The sequence below is a fragment of the Triturus cristatus genome, chromosome 11 (assembly GCF_964204655.1).
Source record: "Triturus cristatus chromosome 11, aTriCri1.1, whole genome shotgun sequence".
Taxonomy (NCBI): Eukaryota; Metazoa; Chordata; class Amphibia; order Caudata; family Salamandridae; genus Triturus; species Triturus cristatus.
Window position 1 is genome coordinate 46,419,626 of NC_140594.1, and position 20,316 is coordinate 46,439,941.

The window sequence follows — 20,316 nt, forward strand, 5'->3', positions numbered from 1 at the left end:
TTTCACGAAGAGGACGGCTGACCCCCGCATATCAGGCTTAGGTTCCGGTCTCACGAAGAGCACGGCTCTCCCCCTGAAAATCATTTTAATCAACCGCCCAGATCTTTTAAGATTAAGAATGCGTCATTGGCTCTCTTTATTTTACATCAACAGAAATTGACATGTCCTTCATGCCTCGTATGAAAGGCAGGATTGGATATAGAGTTATTTTGTAGTCAAAGGATTTAATACCTGAGGATAGATCAAAAGCCTTGTACGCTTTCTTGCCCAGTTGGAAATATACAGAGGTCACAATATATGTCTCTTAAAATTAATTTATATTGAAGAGTGACGCATTGGATATACTTAAGTGATTTTGCATACAAACTACTAGTAACATTGATGAAGCAATCGGAGTAACCACTGGTACGGAATCCTGAAGAAGGCCTAGCCGAAACGCGTTGATTTTCAACATATGCTACCAGTCTCTGCATATTTGGTTCTTAATACATGTCTTTTTACATAATGTAAATAATATAATACTATGCAAATAAAACACTGTCAGACTATAAATTATCAATCGTATTGAATTTGCAAGCTGCAACAGTGAATGATCATGTTTATTGCATTGATTTTCTGAAGAATATGTACATTTCTGGTTTAAAATCAATTGTATTGACTGTCTGGATGTATATGTGGTGCTTATTCTAATTATATCATTGGGATTGTATATCTATTTTTCTATTTGTGTTGTAAAATATATATATTTTTTAACCTAAAAACAAAAAGAATAACCTAAAATAAAATATTCATTCAAATTACATATTTGTTTTGATATTTATGATTGTATTATGTGAATGTATATCTAGAGTTTACATGCCCTTCTGTAGTAAATAGCGATGTGCCCAGTGTTCTTTGTTTTTCAAAGATAGCCAATTGCATGCCATGCGTAGCTTAGGGTTGGCCGCAGGGCCTAGTGTGCAGCCAGGTCCTGTGGCTAATCCCCGCACTTAGCCTGCCAAATGCTGCGCATGGCCTTTGGTGTATGCAGCATAGGGTTGGACTTCGGACCGTGGGGACCTAATACCCCGGGGCATTTTTGTTTTTACAGGAGTGGTGGCCGTGTGGCCACCCTCCGGGAGCCAATAGTAGCCCATCCCCCCCGGGCCAAACCATATGTAATGGAGAGGAAAGCTCATTACAAATGCTCCCCTCCAGGCAGGAGCAAACATAAGTTTCCCTGCCTCTGCTGGTGCGAGCAGGGAAACTACTCTGTCCCCTGGGGGTAGGTGCCCCAGGATGGAGAAATAGAGCCAGCCCAGGTTATGGTGTCCCTAGGGTAGTTTAGGGCTCTGGAGAGGGGCATGTGGGCCCCCCTCCCTTTTGATGGTGGATTTCGGCCCCCAGGCTGCATCCTACCCCGTCCCCCACCCCTCCCCCCCCCCTCCATTTTGTGCCTTGGCCACCCAACCCTACCCTAGGGGTTCAGGGTATCCCTGCCCTCATGACATTATTTTGCTTTTTTGTGTTTTTTAGGACTCTGACTTAAATGGCTGCCACCACATCCTTGTTGATGTTGTGGCAGCCAATCAGATCTCCGCAGGAGAACCGTCAGTCCCACGTATCCTCCACTCCACAGTGTAAAATGTAAGTTTTTGAGCATTAATTGCTCAAAAACTACTGAACGCATTTACACCAAATCATGATAAGCACTCTTTCTGGACCAGTATCTAGCTTTCTGCCAAATTTTAAGTGAATCAGTTCAGTGGTTTGGGCCGTAGGTGTGTCTAAAGTTCCTGTGGAAAAATGAACGTGTAAAACATGTAGGGACCCCCTTTTCTCGGCCCGCTTGACTGATCCCACCACCAAAACTTTCCATGTACAAATAAGTCAAAAAGAGGTACTTTTTTGGAAAGTTTCATGGAAAATCGTTAAACGGTGCCAAAGTTTTTAGCAACACAAAAAAGCATTTTGAAAAGAAGAGCCTTCAAAGGTTTCTTGTATTTTGTGTAGATTTATTCATATCACAGCATCCCAGCAAATACAGCTCCAACAACTCTATCTTCCTTGTAATAACCGCTCCCCACTAGAACCCTCTCTCATTTACATTCTACTCGTAGCCAGGTGACCAACCTGTGACATCAGCACTAGGTATCTCTACATATCTCCCTTTTTTGCAACAAATATTGAAACATATATATATATATGCAATGATTATATACAACATTTGTCTACAGAATTCTATCTAAGGTTGCACACAATACATTACTTAAATTCCTTACTAAAATTCCTATTTACACATCCAAAATACATTACAATTACAAGCATGTTTATGGTTGACACACTTTACAAATATTTCCTAAACTCCAAGTTGTACCATCTTCTAAGTCGACAACATTGGATCTCACACTTTTGACTTGAAAAGGCCCAAGATATTTGCTTTCTCCTTTTCGGACCCACTCATTTTTCCGCACTACTACCCAATCTCCTCTTTGGACACACACTCGTTTTACACCCTTCCTGAAATCATATATCCTTTTCATTTTTTCTTGATTCCCTTGCACTTTTTTTGATATTTCCTCACGGTCAACCCATATTTTTTCCTTCCTACATAACCATACAGGACACTCTTTCTTCCCAGGCTCCCTTCCTTTAAGCGACACAAAAGGAGCTACTCCTGTACCAGAATGGGGAGTAATTCTGTGCATCCACACCATCTTTCTCAATTCTTCTTTCCACGATAATCCATTAGCCAGTGATAACTGTTATCCATAATTATTCGGTTAGTTCTTTCCACTAAACCATTCGCTTGTGGTCTGAATAAAGCCACTCTCTCATGCACAATTCCCAACTTATTTAAATAGTACACCATCTCTCTTGATGTGAACTGCACTCCATTGTCAGTCACAATACTCCCTGGTAATCCCTCTTCCAGGAAAACCTTCTCAAGAAACCTTATGACATTGTCCGTACTGATTTCCCCCATACTTTGAACCGTAAACCATTTGGAATGATAATCTACTAGGACTAGGATAAACCTATCCCTCATTCCTAATTTACTAACCGGACCAATGAAATCCATGGACAGTTTCTCCCAAGGTTTTGTTGGAAACTTGGTACATTCTAGAGGAGGTTGACGTACAATTTTCGATTTGTCACTATTCTGGCAAAACTGACAATCTTTTACTAAAGCCTCGACATCGCTATCAATTCCCGGCCACCAGAATGATTCTCTAATCCTTCTTTTAGACATTCCTTGACCTGGGTGACCCTCATGAATTATTTCCAAAATCTGCTTCCTTACTTCTTTCGGAGGTACGATCTGCCACCTTCTCATAATGTTATCACCACCAAGACTTAATTCTTCTTTAACTTTGAAAAACTCTGTCAAATCAGGGTCCTTGCAATCATCCAAATGCCAACCCCTAACAATTCTTGTCTTCACCTTTTCTAACACTGAATCATTCTTCATTGCTTTCTCCCAATCTTCAGACAACAAAGCACACACCCCTACATTACTACAGATATCCCCATTTATATCACCACACACCTCCTCAGAATTTTCCTCCAAAGGCATTCTCGACAAACAGTCTGCAACCAAATTTCTCTCCCCCTTGACATATTCCACATCATAATTAAATTCCATAACAGATAGTAACCATCTAGAAATCCTTGGTGTTACACTTCCTTCTAATCCTTTTCCCCCTTTAAAAATGTACAGTAAGGGCTTATGGTCAGTTCGGACTTTGAATGGAAGACCCCATAAATAAAATTTAAAGTGGCACATAGCCCAGCAACACGCTAAGGCTTCCCTCTCTATTACAGAATATGACCTTTCCGCACCTTGCAATCTCCTACTCGCAAACCCAACAATTTTTTCCTCGCCTCTAATTATTTGCGACAACACTGCACCAATGCCAACACCACTAGCATCTGTGGTTAAAATCGTTCTCCCACCAACCTCGAACCGTCCTAATGTGGGTGCCTCAGAAACTTTCCTTTTTATAAGTTCAAAGCTTGTTTTGCACTTCTCTGACCACTCAAACGGGACACCCTTCTTCATAATTTCCCTTAAGGCCTCAACAGTCTCTGCAAAATTACTTACATATTTTGAACAATACTCCGCAAGTCCTAAGAAAGATCTTAGTTCATCTTTACTCTTTGGTTCCGGTGCTAAAGTCACAGCCTTAACAATGTTTTTCTTTGGTTTTATGCCTTTTGCACTTACTTCGTGCCCCAAATAGTCAACTACATTCTTTCTCAACTGACACTTCTCTTTTTTTATGGTCAAATTATATTTCTCAAGTCTCCTCATCACCTCTTCAAATATCCTATCATGATCAGAATGATCTTCCCCAGCAATCAAGATGTCATCTTGAAAGCACCAGACCTTCCTCATGTCCCCAAAAATACTCTTCATTGCCCTCTGAAAAACAGCCGAAGCCGATGCTAGTCCAAACGGCATCCTTTTGTATCTAAATGCACCTAAAGGCGTGGCAAACGAAGTCAAATGTCTAGATCCTTCATGCAAACTAATTTGATGGTATGCTGCCGACATTTCTAAAACACTAAAAACTTGTCCCTTCCCCATAGTTGATAGCATCTCAGATATATTAGGTAGAGGTTCTCTATCAACCCAAATGTTCTTGTTTAGATCGCGCAAGTCAATACAAAGGCGAATTTTTTTACCATCCTTTGGCGCGATTACAATTGGAGCCAACCATTCAGAGGCCTCTATTGGCTCAATAATTCCTTGATTCAATAAATTGTCAATTTCTTGGCGTAAAGGTTCTAGCATTAAGTTGGGTACATTCCTTACTTTGTGGACAACAGCCTTTGCATTGTCTTTTAAGATGATCTTGTGTGAAAATCCCTTTAATAATCCTAATTTGGAAGAAAACACATTAGGATATTTATCAAATAGTCTCTCATTGTCAGATATATCTTGTACATTTGCTTTTTCTAGGACCATAACAGGTTCTTTGGCATTAGGGTCAATGACAATATTCAAATCTTTTTGGTGTCTCCATCCCAAGAGGTCTGACCCAAAGTCTGTAATATAGATCCTACCCTTGACCGCCTCACTTTTGAATCTTAAAGTCATCCAGCACACTCCAAGAATTTCTATCCTTTTCCCAGCATACCCTAAAGCGCTTATAGTCATTCAATCTCACAGTCTTTGAAAAATAGAGTACTCACAGAGTGTTAAGTTTTCTTGCCTTTGTCGTGCTCTAATGCCTTTATCTTCTTTGCTCTAATACTTTTATCTTGTTTACTGTAATACTTTTGTCTTCTTTGTTCATATGCCTTAATCTTCTTTTGTTAATCCAAGGATGGGATGCTGTTTCTGCTTCCTTGCGCAGACCACTCGTCGCCATGAAAAGAAGAGCCTTCAAAGGTTTCTTGTATTTTGTGTAGATTTATTCATATCACAGCATCCCAGCAAATACAGCTCCAACAACTCTATCTTCCTTGTAATAACCGCTCCCCACTAGAACCCTCTCTCATTTACATTCTACTCGTAGCCAGGTGACCAACCTGTGACATCAGCACTAGGTATCTCTACACATTTCCTATGGAAACACGTTCCTAACTAACTATCCAGTGGCAACTAGATAGATAGATTAATAAGAATTTTTGGAAAATTCAAGGCTTACAGGACAATTACAGCTGACCTAAAATCGACTTTTCAGTTGAAACTTGGCACGAACCATAACTAGGCAGTTGCTTTCACAGACTGTTTAATATTTATATTTACACAACAGTAAGGAAAATAAATGTGGGCTAGCAGGTGTTTTCTAGAGCAACTGTACTAATGCATATTCACACAGTACTAAAGTGCAAAGGACAAATTAGTTTTTTTCCACAGTACTACAGACTTGACATTAGAAAAATGATTTTTTACTGCCTCACAGACTGCAAGTAACAAATACTTGAGGTGGGGAAGGAACTTTTCTGCTAGTGGCACTGCCTCGTACTGCACTAATATAGCCCCCTGCACCCTGATTAAATCCCTTTTGTTTGAACAAGTTGACCTGAAACAATATCGGGGGGCTATAGCATATGTGTAAATGGTTGGAGTATAATCTGTTTAGTACCATTGTTGAGGGGGTGGCGATCCCACTCAAAGCTTCGCCACTCGTGAGATATGGCTCCCTTCCCTTCCCGCACTCGACAGTGATAATAAACAGCAAATGATCAGATGTCTGTTACGGACTCGCATGATTTCTATCCTCGGTGCTTTGGATCAGAGCATGAATCGAATTCATGCATTTGAAGAATATCGGGGAGAGGAAGCTGAAGTTGTACTTTGGCGAGCACAAGAAACTGTCCCACTGTAAGTGATGGGTCCATTGCCACTCCTCCATGCCCCGGCCTATCGAGATTGCTGGTGTTTGGTAAGTCTAACACAAAGTTCATGAACCAATTCAGATTCAAAGACAAGTTCAGACAGGAGGAGTTACCCCTCAGTGCAACCACCATATACCACCTTGTTTCCATAAAAGTTGGTGCTCTGGACTCTAGCATCCTTCCTTCTGAACGTGATGGCACCTTTTCATGTTGGGCAAGTCATCATCCTTCCCACTTTCTTCTCCATGCCACATCCTCCTGAAGATGAGTGTCTTCACAAGTTCACCCATACGCGCCCTTAGCTTTTACATCAATCAAGATAAGGAGCACCCACTAAATGTCTAACTTTTTGTTGGGTTCTCTGGTTGTAAAAAGAAAAGGGCTGTGTAGAAAAGCACCTTATGCAGATGGATTACTCTTTTTATAAAGATGTGCTATGCCTAGGCCGAAACGATCCTCATGACTACCTTTGGATTAATTCTACCAGAGATAAGGCAGCCACTGTGGACTAGGTCAGGGGTGATCCAGTGCTAGACATCTTCCAGAAGGCAGAATGGGCATATGGCCACACCTTTACCAAGCATTGCTGCCTGGACTCTCGGGTCCATTTGGAGGGCTATTTTGTCTGCAAGAGGTTCATTTGTGAATTCCACTCCCCAAACCCTCCACCTCTTTTGAGGTACTGTTTTTTTTATTGATTCATAATGTGAGGAATCTGCAGTTAGGGGTATCCATCAGAAGAAGTCAATTATCTGCATTAACAATCTTTCTGGTTGCTGTGCCTCACTCCCCATTCTATGGAGTGGCCTTTTAAGTGTTAGTAAAGTTTCACGTAAGATTGTTTGCCATTTGTCGTAAGATTGTTTGCCATTTGTCACGGACGTTCCACATCTCAGGCCAGTGGAATGCTTTGTTTTTTAATTGAAGTTAGCATACAGTAGTGGTGCCTATATAGGGCACTGAGCTGTCACTTCTGGAGGTATGGCAATGTTGCTGCAGAGTCTGATGGCGCCCCATAATGACACAGAGGAGTAATTGTTGCAAAAGTTACAGCTCCTGTCTCGCGCACAGGAATTAAAAGTTGAGGAATCTGTGGTTAGGGTATCCACCAGAAACTGCTTTATTAAAGGTAAGTAACTTGATCCTCTAGACTGTTCATCCGAATCCTTAAAAACCTAAATTGCAGATTGGCACATACTTTCAATGAACACAAGTTTAAGTGATCCACTTTTTAGGTCTCGCCTGACCCAGCGCATGCGCTGGTCTGGCGAGACATTTAGTAGGTGGATTTTGAAAGTGCTACCCACATTTTTGTGCTGGCTACAAGCTTGAGTTCACGATGGCGTGCACGCGCACAGCTGCTCCCCGCATACCCCCTCCCTTCTCGCCCAGCCATCTGCCTTTCCTGCGCCTAACATAGGGTCGAAACGTCGACGTACACTATGAGTCCACACAACGTCTCAGTTCCAAAACCAATTCATACATGAACAGGATGCGTATGTGATCAAGCATATGGACTCAATCATCAAAAATTACTTCTACCCAATCGTGTTTGTTATATTAAGTGTATTAAGTGTATCGTTTGTATTAACCTTTACATGTCACTTCGTCTTCACATTTCTGTCAATTGTATTTATGTAGCCCTAATTATTCATTATTCTTTCTTAAAAATATCGATTCAAAAGTATTGCTTGGGTGTTGTCATTCCTTTTCCTAAATCATGGATACATGTTGCATGTAATGCATTTATATTGGGAACATCCCAAAGCAATTGTAATTCCCCGACAGAACCATTGTATCCATATAATACATATACCCAGGTTCTGAGGGACACAGGGTTACCCCATTATTTTGTATAAATCCTGCGCCAGCCTTCAGCACCATATCCGCCCCTCCCCCGCTGCTGCGCGCGCATCCCTAGCGTGCTTTAGCACGTCATCGCGATCACTTTCGCTTTCAGAGTGATCGCGATCACTTTCGCTATTATGGCCGCGCGGCGTTACTTTTACTGCCGTGCGGCCAATGCTTGTTGAATTTTTAAGGCATCTTATATTCTGACATGATTGTGGCATGATTTACATGCCCAATATTTTTTGAAGGCTCGGCTTGAGCTCTTTGGCCCAGGGCCCACCCTTGGCTCAGCTCTAACTCCGCTCTCCCTCGACTCACCAGGTCTATGCTGAATTATTTGCGTCTCTTTTACTTCCCTTTGTGTCCTCTTGGCTGCCCGGTCCTCGGTTCACAAACAGGTTCTTGCTGATTCACGACCGAAGCGGATACCGACGCCCGTGTCTAGCGACGGCACGTGATGATGTAAGCCTGTCAGTCTACGCACTCTCTCCCTCCCATGATACATCGTGACAGTATGTTTGTTACATTTTGTCAGTATTTTAGGTTTATTGTGTTTTTGAAAGTAGGGGTATTACCTTGGAAGCTTTTGTATCTCATGTTGGTTTATATTAGAGCAAGAAATAGCTCTGTGTAAAGGGGGAAATAAGTGGTGCACATTTTCTAAGTGTTTGGTGTTGAAAACGTCATCAGGTCGGATTTCTTCGTGAGTTCTAGCTCCTCCATATGACCTTTTATTCAGGGAGTACCTTAGCCCAATATCAAAATAAAGGGCCTTCTTAATATGCCGACACGTTACCACTGCTTCCTTTGAATGTTCATTACTACACATAAATTACTATAAGTTGCTTCTGAACCTTTCACACTTGTCTAATTTAAGTTAGTAACGGGCTTTCTTTACACGGTTCTCAGTACCTCAATGGACACTGACCCTTAATGACATGAGCGCCAGTTGCATTAATAACTTCACAATCATTCTTTATAGACACAGGGAGATTAATTTGTCCAGCCAGAATGACGTGATGCTGAGCCGTCGCCATTGTACTCTCGGCGGCTCCGACGCTACCACCAACGTCACATCCCCCTCCTGGCCTACGTCACATCCCTCCTCCTGGCCTAAGCCCCTTCCCCATAACTTTGAAAAGTGATGGGCTAGCAATTGTTGTTGTGGGTTGTATTGTGTGTAGATGCCTTTAGTTGTTTTGTGGTGAGACTTGACACAGTGCTTTGGTGCAGTGAAATTGCAATGCAGCAACGAGTTTTTTTTCTGTTTTGCTTGGATTTGAAGAAGTGCTTTAGTGCCAGGTGTTATTGTGGTAGTTTGAGCTTGTGTGGTGTGATGCAGAGAGCTGCTTATGTGGAGATTTAAGGTTGTGTGTGCTGAGGTCTGCTATAGAGTGGCAAGATGCGGTAAAGTAATCTAGGAGTTTGTGTAGTGTATTATGATGTGACGTGATAGTGTGCTCCTCACGGATCTGTAAAGAAACTTTGTGAGATGTTGTGTGGTCTGATGTGGAGTTTTGTGAGGTGTGTAATGTCATGGAGTGTAGTCTAGCACTATGTGTTGCAATTTGATTGTGGTCCTTTGGTGATGCCCGAGCATTGTGTTGTGCCATGGTGCAATTTTCTATGATGTTGTGGTCAGAGTTTCAGGTTTTTGCCATGATGTAATTTAGCACTCTGATATTAAATTGGGCAGGGAGGTTGGAAGACTAGTGGGCTGTGTAATGGCGTTGTGATGGACAGCGTGTACAGGGCACAGTTATGTAGTTATAAGATGTTGTATGGGGTTGTTCGAGACAATATGAATTTAGCAAGTTACTGTGTTAACCAATGAATGGTTTGGATGGCAGCTGTAGGTTTTCATTTGGATGCATGCTCAAAAGTAGTCTGTTTGGGGTGTTAGGTATACAATGCAGTAATCTGATAAAGAAGGCCATGAGAGAATATTAGTGTAGCCGAGGCATGACATTGTGGGAGTTATTTTCATTCATAGTGTTAGCTTTGCTGTTCAGTTTAAAAGAGTAACTGTTAATTAGTAATTTAGCTATAACAACCAGAAGTTCGCATTTTCATGGTTCTTGAAAAAATAATTACTTTTGTGAAGGCAATAAAAAAAAATCCAAGATATTTTGTTACTGATATGTAAACCCTTGCATTGGATAACTACATAAGCGTACAGCTGAATGTGCCAGATTGTAGTCTTGCTTGCCCTAAAGGGCTTTATATTTCTTTGAATATAGTGGCCTTCGCAGTACTGCATTGTGGTTAAAACCATGCGAACATCTGAGTGTAATGTATGGGGCATGCCTTACTGGCACAAGAAGTTCCTAGTGCCCAGCATTTTCTGATCCGACTTACAGATCCTTGAACTCTTGCCACTTTGTCCTCTGTTTAGGTCCCGTTCAAGGTCTCCACCTAAAAGACATGGTCACACTCCCGAAAAGCGGGACAGGCGGGAGGAGAAGGAGCGCAATGTCCCAAGTGCGTATCGCAACAGTAACAACCCAGGAATCAGCCGGAAGCACTCCAGGTATGTGCTTTTGGAACTCATTGCGGCTTCTCCAGGTTGCTTCTCAGTTTTATTCATAAGTTTAAATCTCTGTTCAACCCAAGCAATTTTAGCACAGGCTGGTATCATAAATTAATGGGTGCCTAAATTACCCTATTCTTGTTTTAGCTCAGTTCGGTAATTGTAATAAACCTAATACATTGTAAATAATCATTCATAAAAACTTGTTTCTTCCCCAATATTGATAACAAAGGAAAAATGAACTGAACTTGTAAGCCTTTGGGATGAGACCACACAAAAATAAGTTGTTACTCGAATAAGAGTGTCGTAATGTGGCATGCACACCAAAAACCTCAAAGTTTAATTTAACATTCACGTCTTTTAAAGGTTTGTTTGGTTGTAGCCATAGAGAAGGGCCCTTAACCAGTTTACTTTGCGTGATATTGTGCAATAGTGTGCTATCTCCATTAGTTTTCTAAAAACATCTCTGTATTACTTTAGCCACTCGATAGTCCTTTTCCATCCGATCGCTCATTCTGTAAATGGTCTTATTTTCAGTGTCAGTGTACTCTGCTTAAAGGTCTCCTATGTATGTATGTAGACATGAATCTTTCTTTCTGATCCATGCAATGTTCATCCAGAGAACATTATTTTGTTTATAAGGCACTGAGTCAATCAGGCTCTCCTTGCTAACATCCTTTTCCCTTCAGGACACCTGCATGCCCTTTATTCATTTCTGGTGAGACTGGAAGACTAGTCTATTGACTGACTTTGTGCCCTACACTGTAAGGGTCAAAGTGAAAAATGTGTTCTGCACCCAAACTTGCCAAGTTTTTAGCTTGCCCTCACATAATGTTTATAACAATAGCAGTATTTCTTTGTTAACCCATGTTTGCTATAGGTTATTTTTTTATTTTATTTTTAATAAAGAGTTACCATTGACTGCAGTTCTCATCTCATCACTATTGCTAACGTATCGCTTGAGTTTTCATTTGTGCAGATCTTAACATTAAAAATCTAATAGTGTCTACCGGTGTTGTTAATCTCATCTAGAAACTTAACTAATGTAAGACCAGGACTAATATCAAAATGGTAGCCTGGATGAGGTTTTTATCTGTTGAGTACGGCGGTGCTTTGATGCCTTGTTTTGTCTTCCTTGGTGCTATTCTATTTCAGAGTCTACATTGGTGCTATTCGATTGCAGAAGTAACTTTTATTGTGATGTTTCTGCACCTATCGGTGTAATATCAACTAATATTAAATACGTTTTGCAGAGCGCTACCATGTTGCCTCAATTCGTCTGCTGCCTAGTGCACAGTTTAGAGGTCTGCCAACATGGAGGTGTTTGGTCATGTTCCTCTTGTTGGTTGATTGATTGGTAGTCTGACACATACGACTTAGCAGTGCCATAGTTTGCCCTGTGGTTGGTTAAACCATTTACAGAAGGGACCCTTGTGGTTGGTGTTGCCTTCAGGGCTGTCAGGTTGATTTATAAAGAATTTTATTTTGGCAATATATTAGGCTAAAAAAAAGCCTAACGGAAGATGTGATGGGTACATTCAGTTAATACGGTGCTCAAAGAATCCCAAACTTGAAGGGTAAAGCTTGTTTAGTGCATTTTAAACTGTGCTTAACAATCTGGCTTTTTAAAGAAGACGTCACTCACGAAAACCTTTCTTTGAATTATCCTATCTGCAAGCTCGGGCCCTAGAGAAGATTGTGCTTCCTCTCAAAGCTCCTTAGGATGGATTGGAAAAACGTACGTCTTAAGGCATTGCATAAAGTGAACCTCCTCTAAAGGTTCATTTGTTTTGCATCAGTTGCAACTCTGGCAGTTTGAATTTTATTTAGTTCACTTTTTTCTTTTTAAGAAAATGACAGAATGAGTTCTGTGTTGGAGAGTTGCAGAGTGGTTGTTCAGCTTTGCTAGAGATGCCCTCCGCTCACAATTTCTGAAAGCGATCATGTGCAGCTTTGGATCGTTTCCATTCCCAGCACTTGACTAATGGGGTCTTCCTTGAATCTGGGCATTCATAAGCCCTTCGCTTCAGTGCCGCCCATTGTACCACTGCAGAAGCGCCTCATTTCACTGCTTGGAAGTGATCCTTTCACGAATCGTAACCTCTCTCTAAGAATGCTGGATTGCATGTAAAGATATGTTTTCTAGCCTGTTAGTGACTTAATTGATCCTGCTGCCATTATTTGTAATAAATTCACCTATGCTCAGTGAGTGAGCATTTAGCTTGACACTAATGTGCTGAAATGTGCTGGTGGAGATGAAGATGAAGAAACCCTGCATAGCATCAACATAGTCATGAACCATGTCGAGCGTGATGCCATGCTCTTGCATCCTCTGAATAAATCGTCCCACTCCAGAGCAGAATACGTAGCAGCAGCTTGTACTCACAGAGCCTTCGAAATTCATTGCACAGTGTCTGGATATTAAGGATCTGCACTACACTGTGCAGAGAGCTTAATACCATTCTGATTCCAAAACTAATAGATGTGCATCACTGTGGTCTACAGAACATAGCATACAAACATACAGAATATATGCACATAGGCTCGCACTGGAACCTCCTAGATAAATGTGTGAGACATTGTTATTGTTTATCTCAATGGCTGGGAAGAAAGAGCTCCCACCCCAGAGCCATATATACACACATACACTGTGCAGTCACCACTTTGTAGTTATGGTTTTACAGCATGAATCCCTTTCTGGATTCACATGCAGTGCATTATTCCGCCATCTAGTGGTTGGGTCCAGGATTGTCCTTGATCTTGTGTGTTTTATTAATGTCGTCGACCACCATTTGTTGGTAAGTCCATCCCCTGTGTGATATCAGATGGCTCCCTGGAATTTCCTGTGCATGCTTGCCATTTTATGATTCTTTTTTCAGTTGTTGGATGTGGAAGCACAGCAGAAGAGCTCAGAAGAATCATAGTAAGAGAACACAAGTTGAGAAATCCACAAAGAACTCAAAAGATCACAAGATCTGCGTAAAGGTGAAGTAAAGCCTTCTCGACCCCGACGAGGTACCCTGCCGGTAACTTCCACATGGCCAGAGAATGAAGAGGGGAGAGACAGTAAAGGGTCATGGAAAATATCTTCTGCCCTGTCACCACAAATTTGCCAAAAGTGACGCCCATGAGGTCTGCAACCTTTGCCTGCTGAAGGACCGCAAAGACTAGGATTGCAAGGCCTGTGCCGCGTTCTTTCCCAAGACACTCCAGTACGACAGAGACTTGAACGCTACACCATGGCTAGCACTCAGAAGACGCAGGAATATCTGAAATATATCAGCTTATCGTGCGATGATGAGAAGAACGTTGGGGTCGCCGAACTGGCGCGAGGAGGAGAGTCTGATGATGAGGAGGACTCAACTGGCGCCAAAAAGACAAATGTCAGGGAAAATGCCAAAGGATGCTGAGAAGAAACGCCAAAAGGTAAACAAACCGCACAAAGGCATGGACCTTAATGCCTTATACACCAATTGCTCGAAGTCAGCCTCAGCATCAAAACACCTGATGACTAAAGGTTGGCACAAGCAAAGATAACCACATGGGTCCCAACCAAAGGACACCGATGGGGGCAAATCGTCGACAAGACCTTTGACGCAACCATTTGCTCAAGAAGGAGCGAGAGAGAAGGGCAAAGAATCGAGGCCGGGAGAACCTTCAACACCTAAAAATAGAGCTCCACTTACGGGTGAAGCAGAACAAAGTGCGTTCCAGGTCGAGCAAAAAAACTAAGGCTTAAGGTCGAAATGGCGGCTCTGCTTCAAAGAAAGGAGATCGACTCTTTAAAGTAATTTCGCATTCCGACAAGACCCTCCGCAACCACCGAGGTAGACGACAGCCAGTTAGGCTTGAAGGCCCCAGCAAAGGCAGCCACATAAGAAGCAACAAGAGCAGTGATGTACGAGGACCAAAGCCAGTTCGAGAACACATGGCAGGACCTCGACTCCAAGTCCCCCAAGGAAGGGATAGAAAGCTATCCCTTGAACTTCGCCACTCAACGACTTGTCCCTATACATCCTCATCTGAAGTTAAATGAGCAAGGGGAGGTATGCTTCCTATTGGAAACCCGGATGCCCTCACAAAAGGCCAAACTTCACTTGCCCATGCTCACTACCATTCTATACCAGGGGAAGTAGGCCTTTCTTGAACCAGCCACTGCAAGAGTGATAACGCCTCGAGTGGAGAAGTAGTACATGTAAGAAACTGGCTCTATATATACTGCACCAAAGTGAGGTACAGAGTGTATAGAGTCCAAGAGTCTCCAGAGGTTTGTCAGAGGTTAAAGTTAGATAGAACCTTACTCTCTAAAGTGGTAGCTTGGTCGAGCAGTAAGGCAGTATCAGAGGACAGTGTAAAGCATTTGATGTACACACTCGGTCCGCAAATGGTCTCACACACTGAAGAACTGAACTCAAGGCCAATTGTTTTGTATAAAAAAAATATACTGTTTTATTTTTAGAACCAAGCAAGCCTGATACAGGTAAGCCTATAAATACTTTGCAGTAGTGATTGTCTTGTTTGAACACAGTTCAGAATTGCAGTATAACTGTACTGGTTTTGATTACAGGTTTAAGAAAGCAGATTGCAACACATTGCAGGTATAGTACATTCAATTGAATGGGCTTTTTAAGTAAAATGCAGTTAATTGCTTTTTAGATTACTTTTCTAACCACAGGACTGGATCCTAGATTCAGCCCTGGGACATTTCCTGAAAACAGGTGAGTAAATACGTTTTGGTTAAAGGTATGATTTTTAAGGAATATTATTAGAAGAATTTCTGGTAAAAAACAGTCAAAGTAAAACTAGCCGCCGACGCATACGATATACTGATTGTAACGGAACAACCGAAGGCCTCAATCAGGGCACTGATTACCACGATAGCAGAATACTCAAGACTATCAGGGTACAAACTAAACTAAGACAAATCCGAATGTAAACCTTTAAACATTCACAGCACGAAAGACACTCTAGGGAATTCGGGGCTGACCTGGCAGACGGGGCATATTAAATACCTAGGCATATATTTAGGTAGCGACCTAATAAACACTCTACATTGCAATGTGAAGACATTACTAGAAAAAATTAACAAACTTTTGGACTCCTGGTCCCCAAAATTCATAACGTAGTGGGGTAGAATCGAAACTATCAAAATGATGTTCACCCCAACAATTAACTACCTGATAAGCATGCTCCTACACTCAGACTATTTCCACCGGAAAGTAGATATCATGCTCATTAAATTCCTATGGCGCGAAAAGAAGGCAAGGATAAGCATAAGGAAACTGAGATTTTGCGGTCGGGAAATCTTACCCTCTGCTGGTTGCGGTTGGAGGGGTCCCTGGTGTTGAGGCTGCAGGCGTTGTCAGGAGCGTCGAGGTTAGTCCTTGGATGCTGGGTTCTGGGTCACAGTCGTTGGGGGGACGTCCTCGTGGTCTTTGCCCACTTAAGCTCGGCGGGCGCAGAGTGGGCAGGATCCGCGGTCTCAGGCCGGGGCCTGGGGTTGCAGACGTTTGAGCAGAGCTACTGCTCGGAGTCCCAGTCTTTAGTTGAGCAAGGCAGCCAGGTCCTCCGGGGTTTGTGATGTTGCTGACCACTGAAGAGGCCGGAGTTTAGCAGGAGCAGGTTCGAGAGTCCAGTAGGGCTGGGGCCAAGTCAGTGGTTGTCGTCCTCTTGTTTGTAGCTGCATGGCTGATCTTCTTTCTTCTTGTTCTTCTTGTAGTTTCGGGATCTGAGGAAGGAAGGTTCAGGTTGCCCCTAAATACTACATTTAGGGGTGTTACAGGTAGGTAAAGGGTAGGGACCACTGCCAATTGGGTTTAGACTTCAATGCAGTTTTAGGGAAGGAACACTGGCCCTGGGTACCTGATTGGCAGGAGCCCAGGGCACACTCAGTCAAAGTACATCAACAACTCAGCAAAAAGTGGGGGCATACCATGCAAGAAAGAAGGCACTTTCATACAGTACAGACTTACCTCTCAGGTCCCCACGTATATAAAAGGCGATATCCCCAAAGATTCCATCATTGTATCCACTGAGAAGAAGCAAAACAGTTCCCCCACAACAACTGGGGCACCATCTGAGAAGAGCAAGGAGCTCGATTTGGTGGAAAGAAAATGGAGAGTGAGGCAGCCTCACAGTGGAGAGTAGCAAATTCAAACATACTCATCAGCCATTACGGACACCAGCAATGAGAAGGAATAAAGGGCCTAATGCAGCACCTTCCAGAAGAGTAGCGCAAAAGGTCCAAAACAGTTATTCAAGGGATAAAGAATATTGCCAATACCTGCCTTAAATCAGCACTGGATGCAGCAGACACTGCCATCAGGTAGATGTTCTGTGGGACAACACTCAGGAGACACGCATGGCTCAGAGTCTCAGGATTCAAGACAGAGATACAGGGCTCAATCATCAATATGCCTCTCACAGGAGACCCACTGTTTGTACAGGTGGTAGACGACACACTACAGCAGTTAAAGAGGGATAACAACACCACAAAGGCCATGTGAGCGTTTCCAGTTCAGATGAACCTTCAGGAGATGTGGTACCGCAAACAGAAGGCCCACAAGCAGAGCCGCATTACAACAGGCCAGCAACAACAGCAGCCCCAAAGCCACACGAGTCTACCGACGCAAAAAACCCCACACCATCAATGGCAACACCCAGTGAGACAATCCTCTTGAGGGAGAACAAGAGGACGTGATCTGCTTCATAGAGGTGGAGGTTCAGCAGGCAAGTGACTCAATCATCAATCAGACCCACCACCAAACACCCATTGGAGACAGAATCGAGGAGTTCCTCAAGGAGTGGAGGATAATCACATCAGACAATTGGTTCCTAAACATTATAAAACATCGATACTGCATAGAACTCAAGATGCCCCCACACTTGCTGACAAAAAAAAAATAAACTTTTGTGACCAGGAATTCAAACAACTCAGAAAGAATGTCAAAGAGCTCTTCCAAAAACAGAGCCTTAGAAGAGATTCCCCCAAGGAAAGCAGGACATGGAATCTATTCCCCGTACTTCATGGTTCCAAAACAGGATTTAATACTAAGACCAATCCTAGACCTCGGATTACTAACCGAGTTCACACGAACTGAACACTTCAAGGTGGCAACTCTGCAAGGAGTAATGCCACTCTCACAGAAAGGGGGATTATATGGCCACTTTAGACTTAAAGTATGCCTATCTCCACATACCCAAGAACTAAAGGCACAAAAAGTATCTTCAATTCTTCCCAAACGAGGTACACTACTGGTTCAGGGTGCTACCCTTTGGGATAAAATCTGAACCAAGGGGATTCACAAAGTGTCTGGCTGCGGTAGCACCCTACATAAGAAGACCAAGCATTCCAATCTGTCCGGACCTAGTTGGCTGGTTATTAAAAGCACAATCGTAGGAAAGCTGCCTCAAAGACATGCAAACGGTGATTGCACAATTACAACATCTGATTTACAATAAACATCAAGAAATCCTCACCACAACAGTAACAAGTGAAAGTGTTCCTGGGAGCAACCCTAAACTCAAATACTGCACAAGCGTACTCAGTCCAAAACAGAGTGGAGGCAATTGGGGAACAAAGTCACCTTTACCAGAGGGGTCGGTCTCTGACAGTGAGGACTGTCATGAAACTCATGAGCATGATGGTATCCTGCCTCTCGCGCAGACCGCATGCAAGGCTGCATATGCGTCCTATTTAAGAATGGATTTGCAACAGATGGTCACAAGCCACGGGGAGCTGGGAGAATCTAGTGATTGTCACAGCAACATTGGAAAGGGAAACAAAATGGTGGAACCCAGCAAATGTGAGCATAGGGACACCAGTCCCCCACAGCGACCTTAACTACTGGCTAATGTTGGAAGCCACTGAAGAGAGTCAGGGCGCCTCCCAGCTCCCCAGCCAGCACTCATTCTGGGTGCTGGCGGGAGATGGCTTTATTTGTTTGCTCCTGCACAGTGGGTGCAAATTTGTCTGTGTACCCTGCCAGAGTGTGGCTATGGAGTCCCCGGGCCATTAAGTGGCTCAAGAAAGGGAGCCCTATGCTATAGTCCCCAAATAAATTAATAATGTGTTAGGCCCCAGAGGAGGGGAGTCCAAAGCCATTATGTGGATTGGACCCCCCTAGGGAACACTCCGCCAGCCCACCTACCCCCCCCCCCCCCACCCCTCCTCACCCACCCCCAAAAAATGCGCCCGCACCACCCCATTTCTTATTTTAATTTAACTGTGGTATAGCTAAAAAAAAAACGGATTTTGGTCCCATGGAGGGTCCCTCTTGGGAACCTCCATAAGGTCTAGTGGTGAACTGTATCCCTACTCTGCCATTAATGTCTTATTTAACTTTTTTGTTTTTCAGGACATAGGACGGAGTCCCTGAGTGCTAAAATGGCTACTCCAACATCTTTGTTGATTTGAGGTAGCCAATCAGATCTTATCTTTTGATCTGCCTGCCCATATCTCTAGCTATCGAAAAATGTTTAACCTTAATTTCGCTAAACTTACTGAACAGAGTTACATTAAAAAACACTTTTTTATGCAAAGATCTAACCTTCTGCCAGATTTGGTGTTATGCCGTTTTGGCTGTAACTGTGTCTAAAATCTCCTTTTTCAATATAAGTCAGTGAGGAAAATCAATTTCCCAGATTTGTTTTTAAAATATCCATCTTACCAAGTTCAAAATGTTGGCATGTATGGTACATTGGACCACAGTGGGCAGGAGGAATGGGGTAGGGACATGGACTCAGACAATAGAGGGCAGGAGGGAGGTGGGCAGGGGCACCAAACTGACCTTATAGGGAAGACGCCAGGGGATGCAGCAGCACAATACACAACACAGGGAAAGCGGAGGGCAGTGCAGCACAAGTGACCATGGAAATCAATAGGGAGGGGACAGGGCAATGTACACGGATAAAAGGGCAGAGGGCAAAGGGTCAAGGGCAGAAAACTGACCACACCGGACAGTTGGGAAGGGCAGTTGCAGCACAACAGACCATGAAGGGAGGGGACAGGGGCATGCCAACGGACCACGGAAGGCAAGGGTGCGGGTCTAGGTGCCCAATAATGGAAAACTGAGAGTAGAGGACAGACAACAAGGCAGGGTATAAAAAGCAAGCAGACCATGCAGGGCAGGCAGGATGGGCATTGGAAGCACAACACACCATGGAGGGATACAGGGAGAATAAAATGGCATACACACCGACAACGGAGGGAAGGTGGGAGGGGGTTCAGGGGCAGTAAGCTGACAACACAGTTCAGGTGGAAGAGGTAGCGGCAGTACAAAAGACCATGCATGGCAGACGGGAGGGTTAGTGGTGGTGCAGCGGTCCTGGTTTGCAAGAGAGAGCAGGGAGGGGCTTGTACAAATGACCATGGGCGGCAGGTGGGAGTGGAAGGGGCTGAACACAGACAAGAGAGGTCAAGGAAAGGGGCTTCACAACTGACAGCGCAGGGCGGGCAGGAGGAGCAGTTGCAGCACAACAGAGCATGGTGGGCAGAAGGTAGTGGCAGCAAAATGGACCATGGAGGACAGAAGGGTGATGATAGGGCATAGAACTTGCACAGTAGAAGGCAGGTCCATGGAACATGGTGGGCAAAAGGGAGGGAG

General features: G+C 43.4%; 1 protein-coding gene across 5 annotated transcripts in view; it reads left to right on the plus strand.

Annotated features, from left to right (window-relative positions):
* Positions 1–20,316, plus strand: part of SFSWAP (splicing factor SWAP) — a 628,330-nt gene that overhangs the window by 506,286 nt on the left and 101,728 nt on the right. For 3 of the 5 annotated variants that reach the window (XM_085632760.1, XM_085632762.1, XM_085632764.1), the window contains exon 15: positions 10,577–10,712. In XM_085632760.1, coding sequence (XP_085488886.1) covers positions 10,577–10,712 — 136 coding nt within the window. The remainder of the gene's footprint in view (positions 1–10,576; positions 10,713–20,316) is intronic. The other 2 variants (XM_085632761.1, XM_085632763.1) reach the window with 1 other exon arrangement.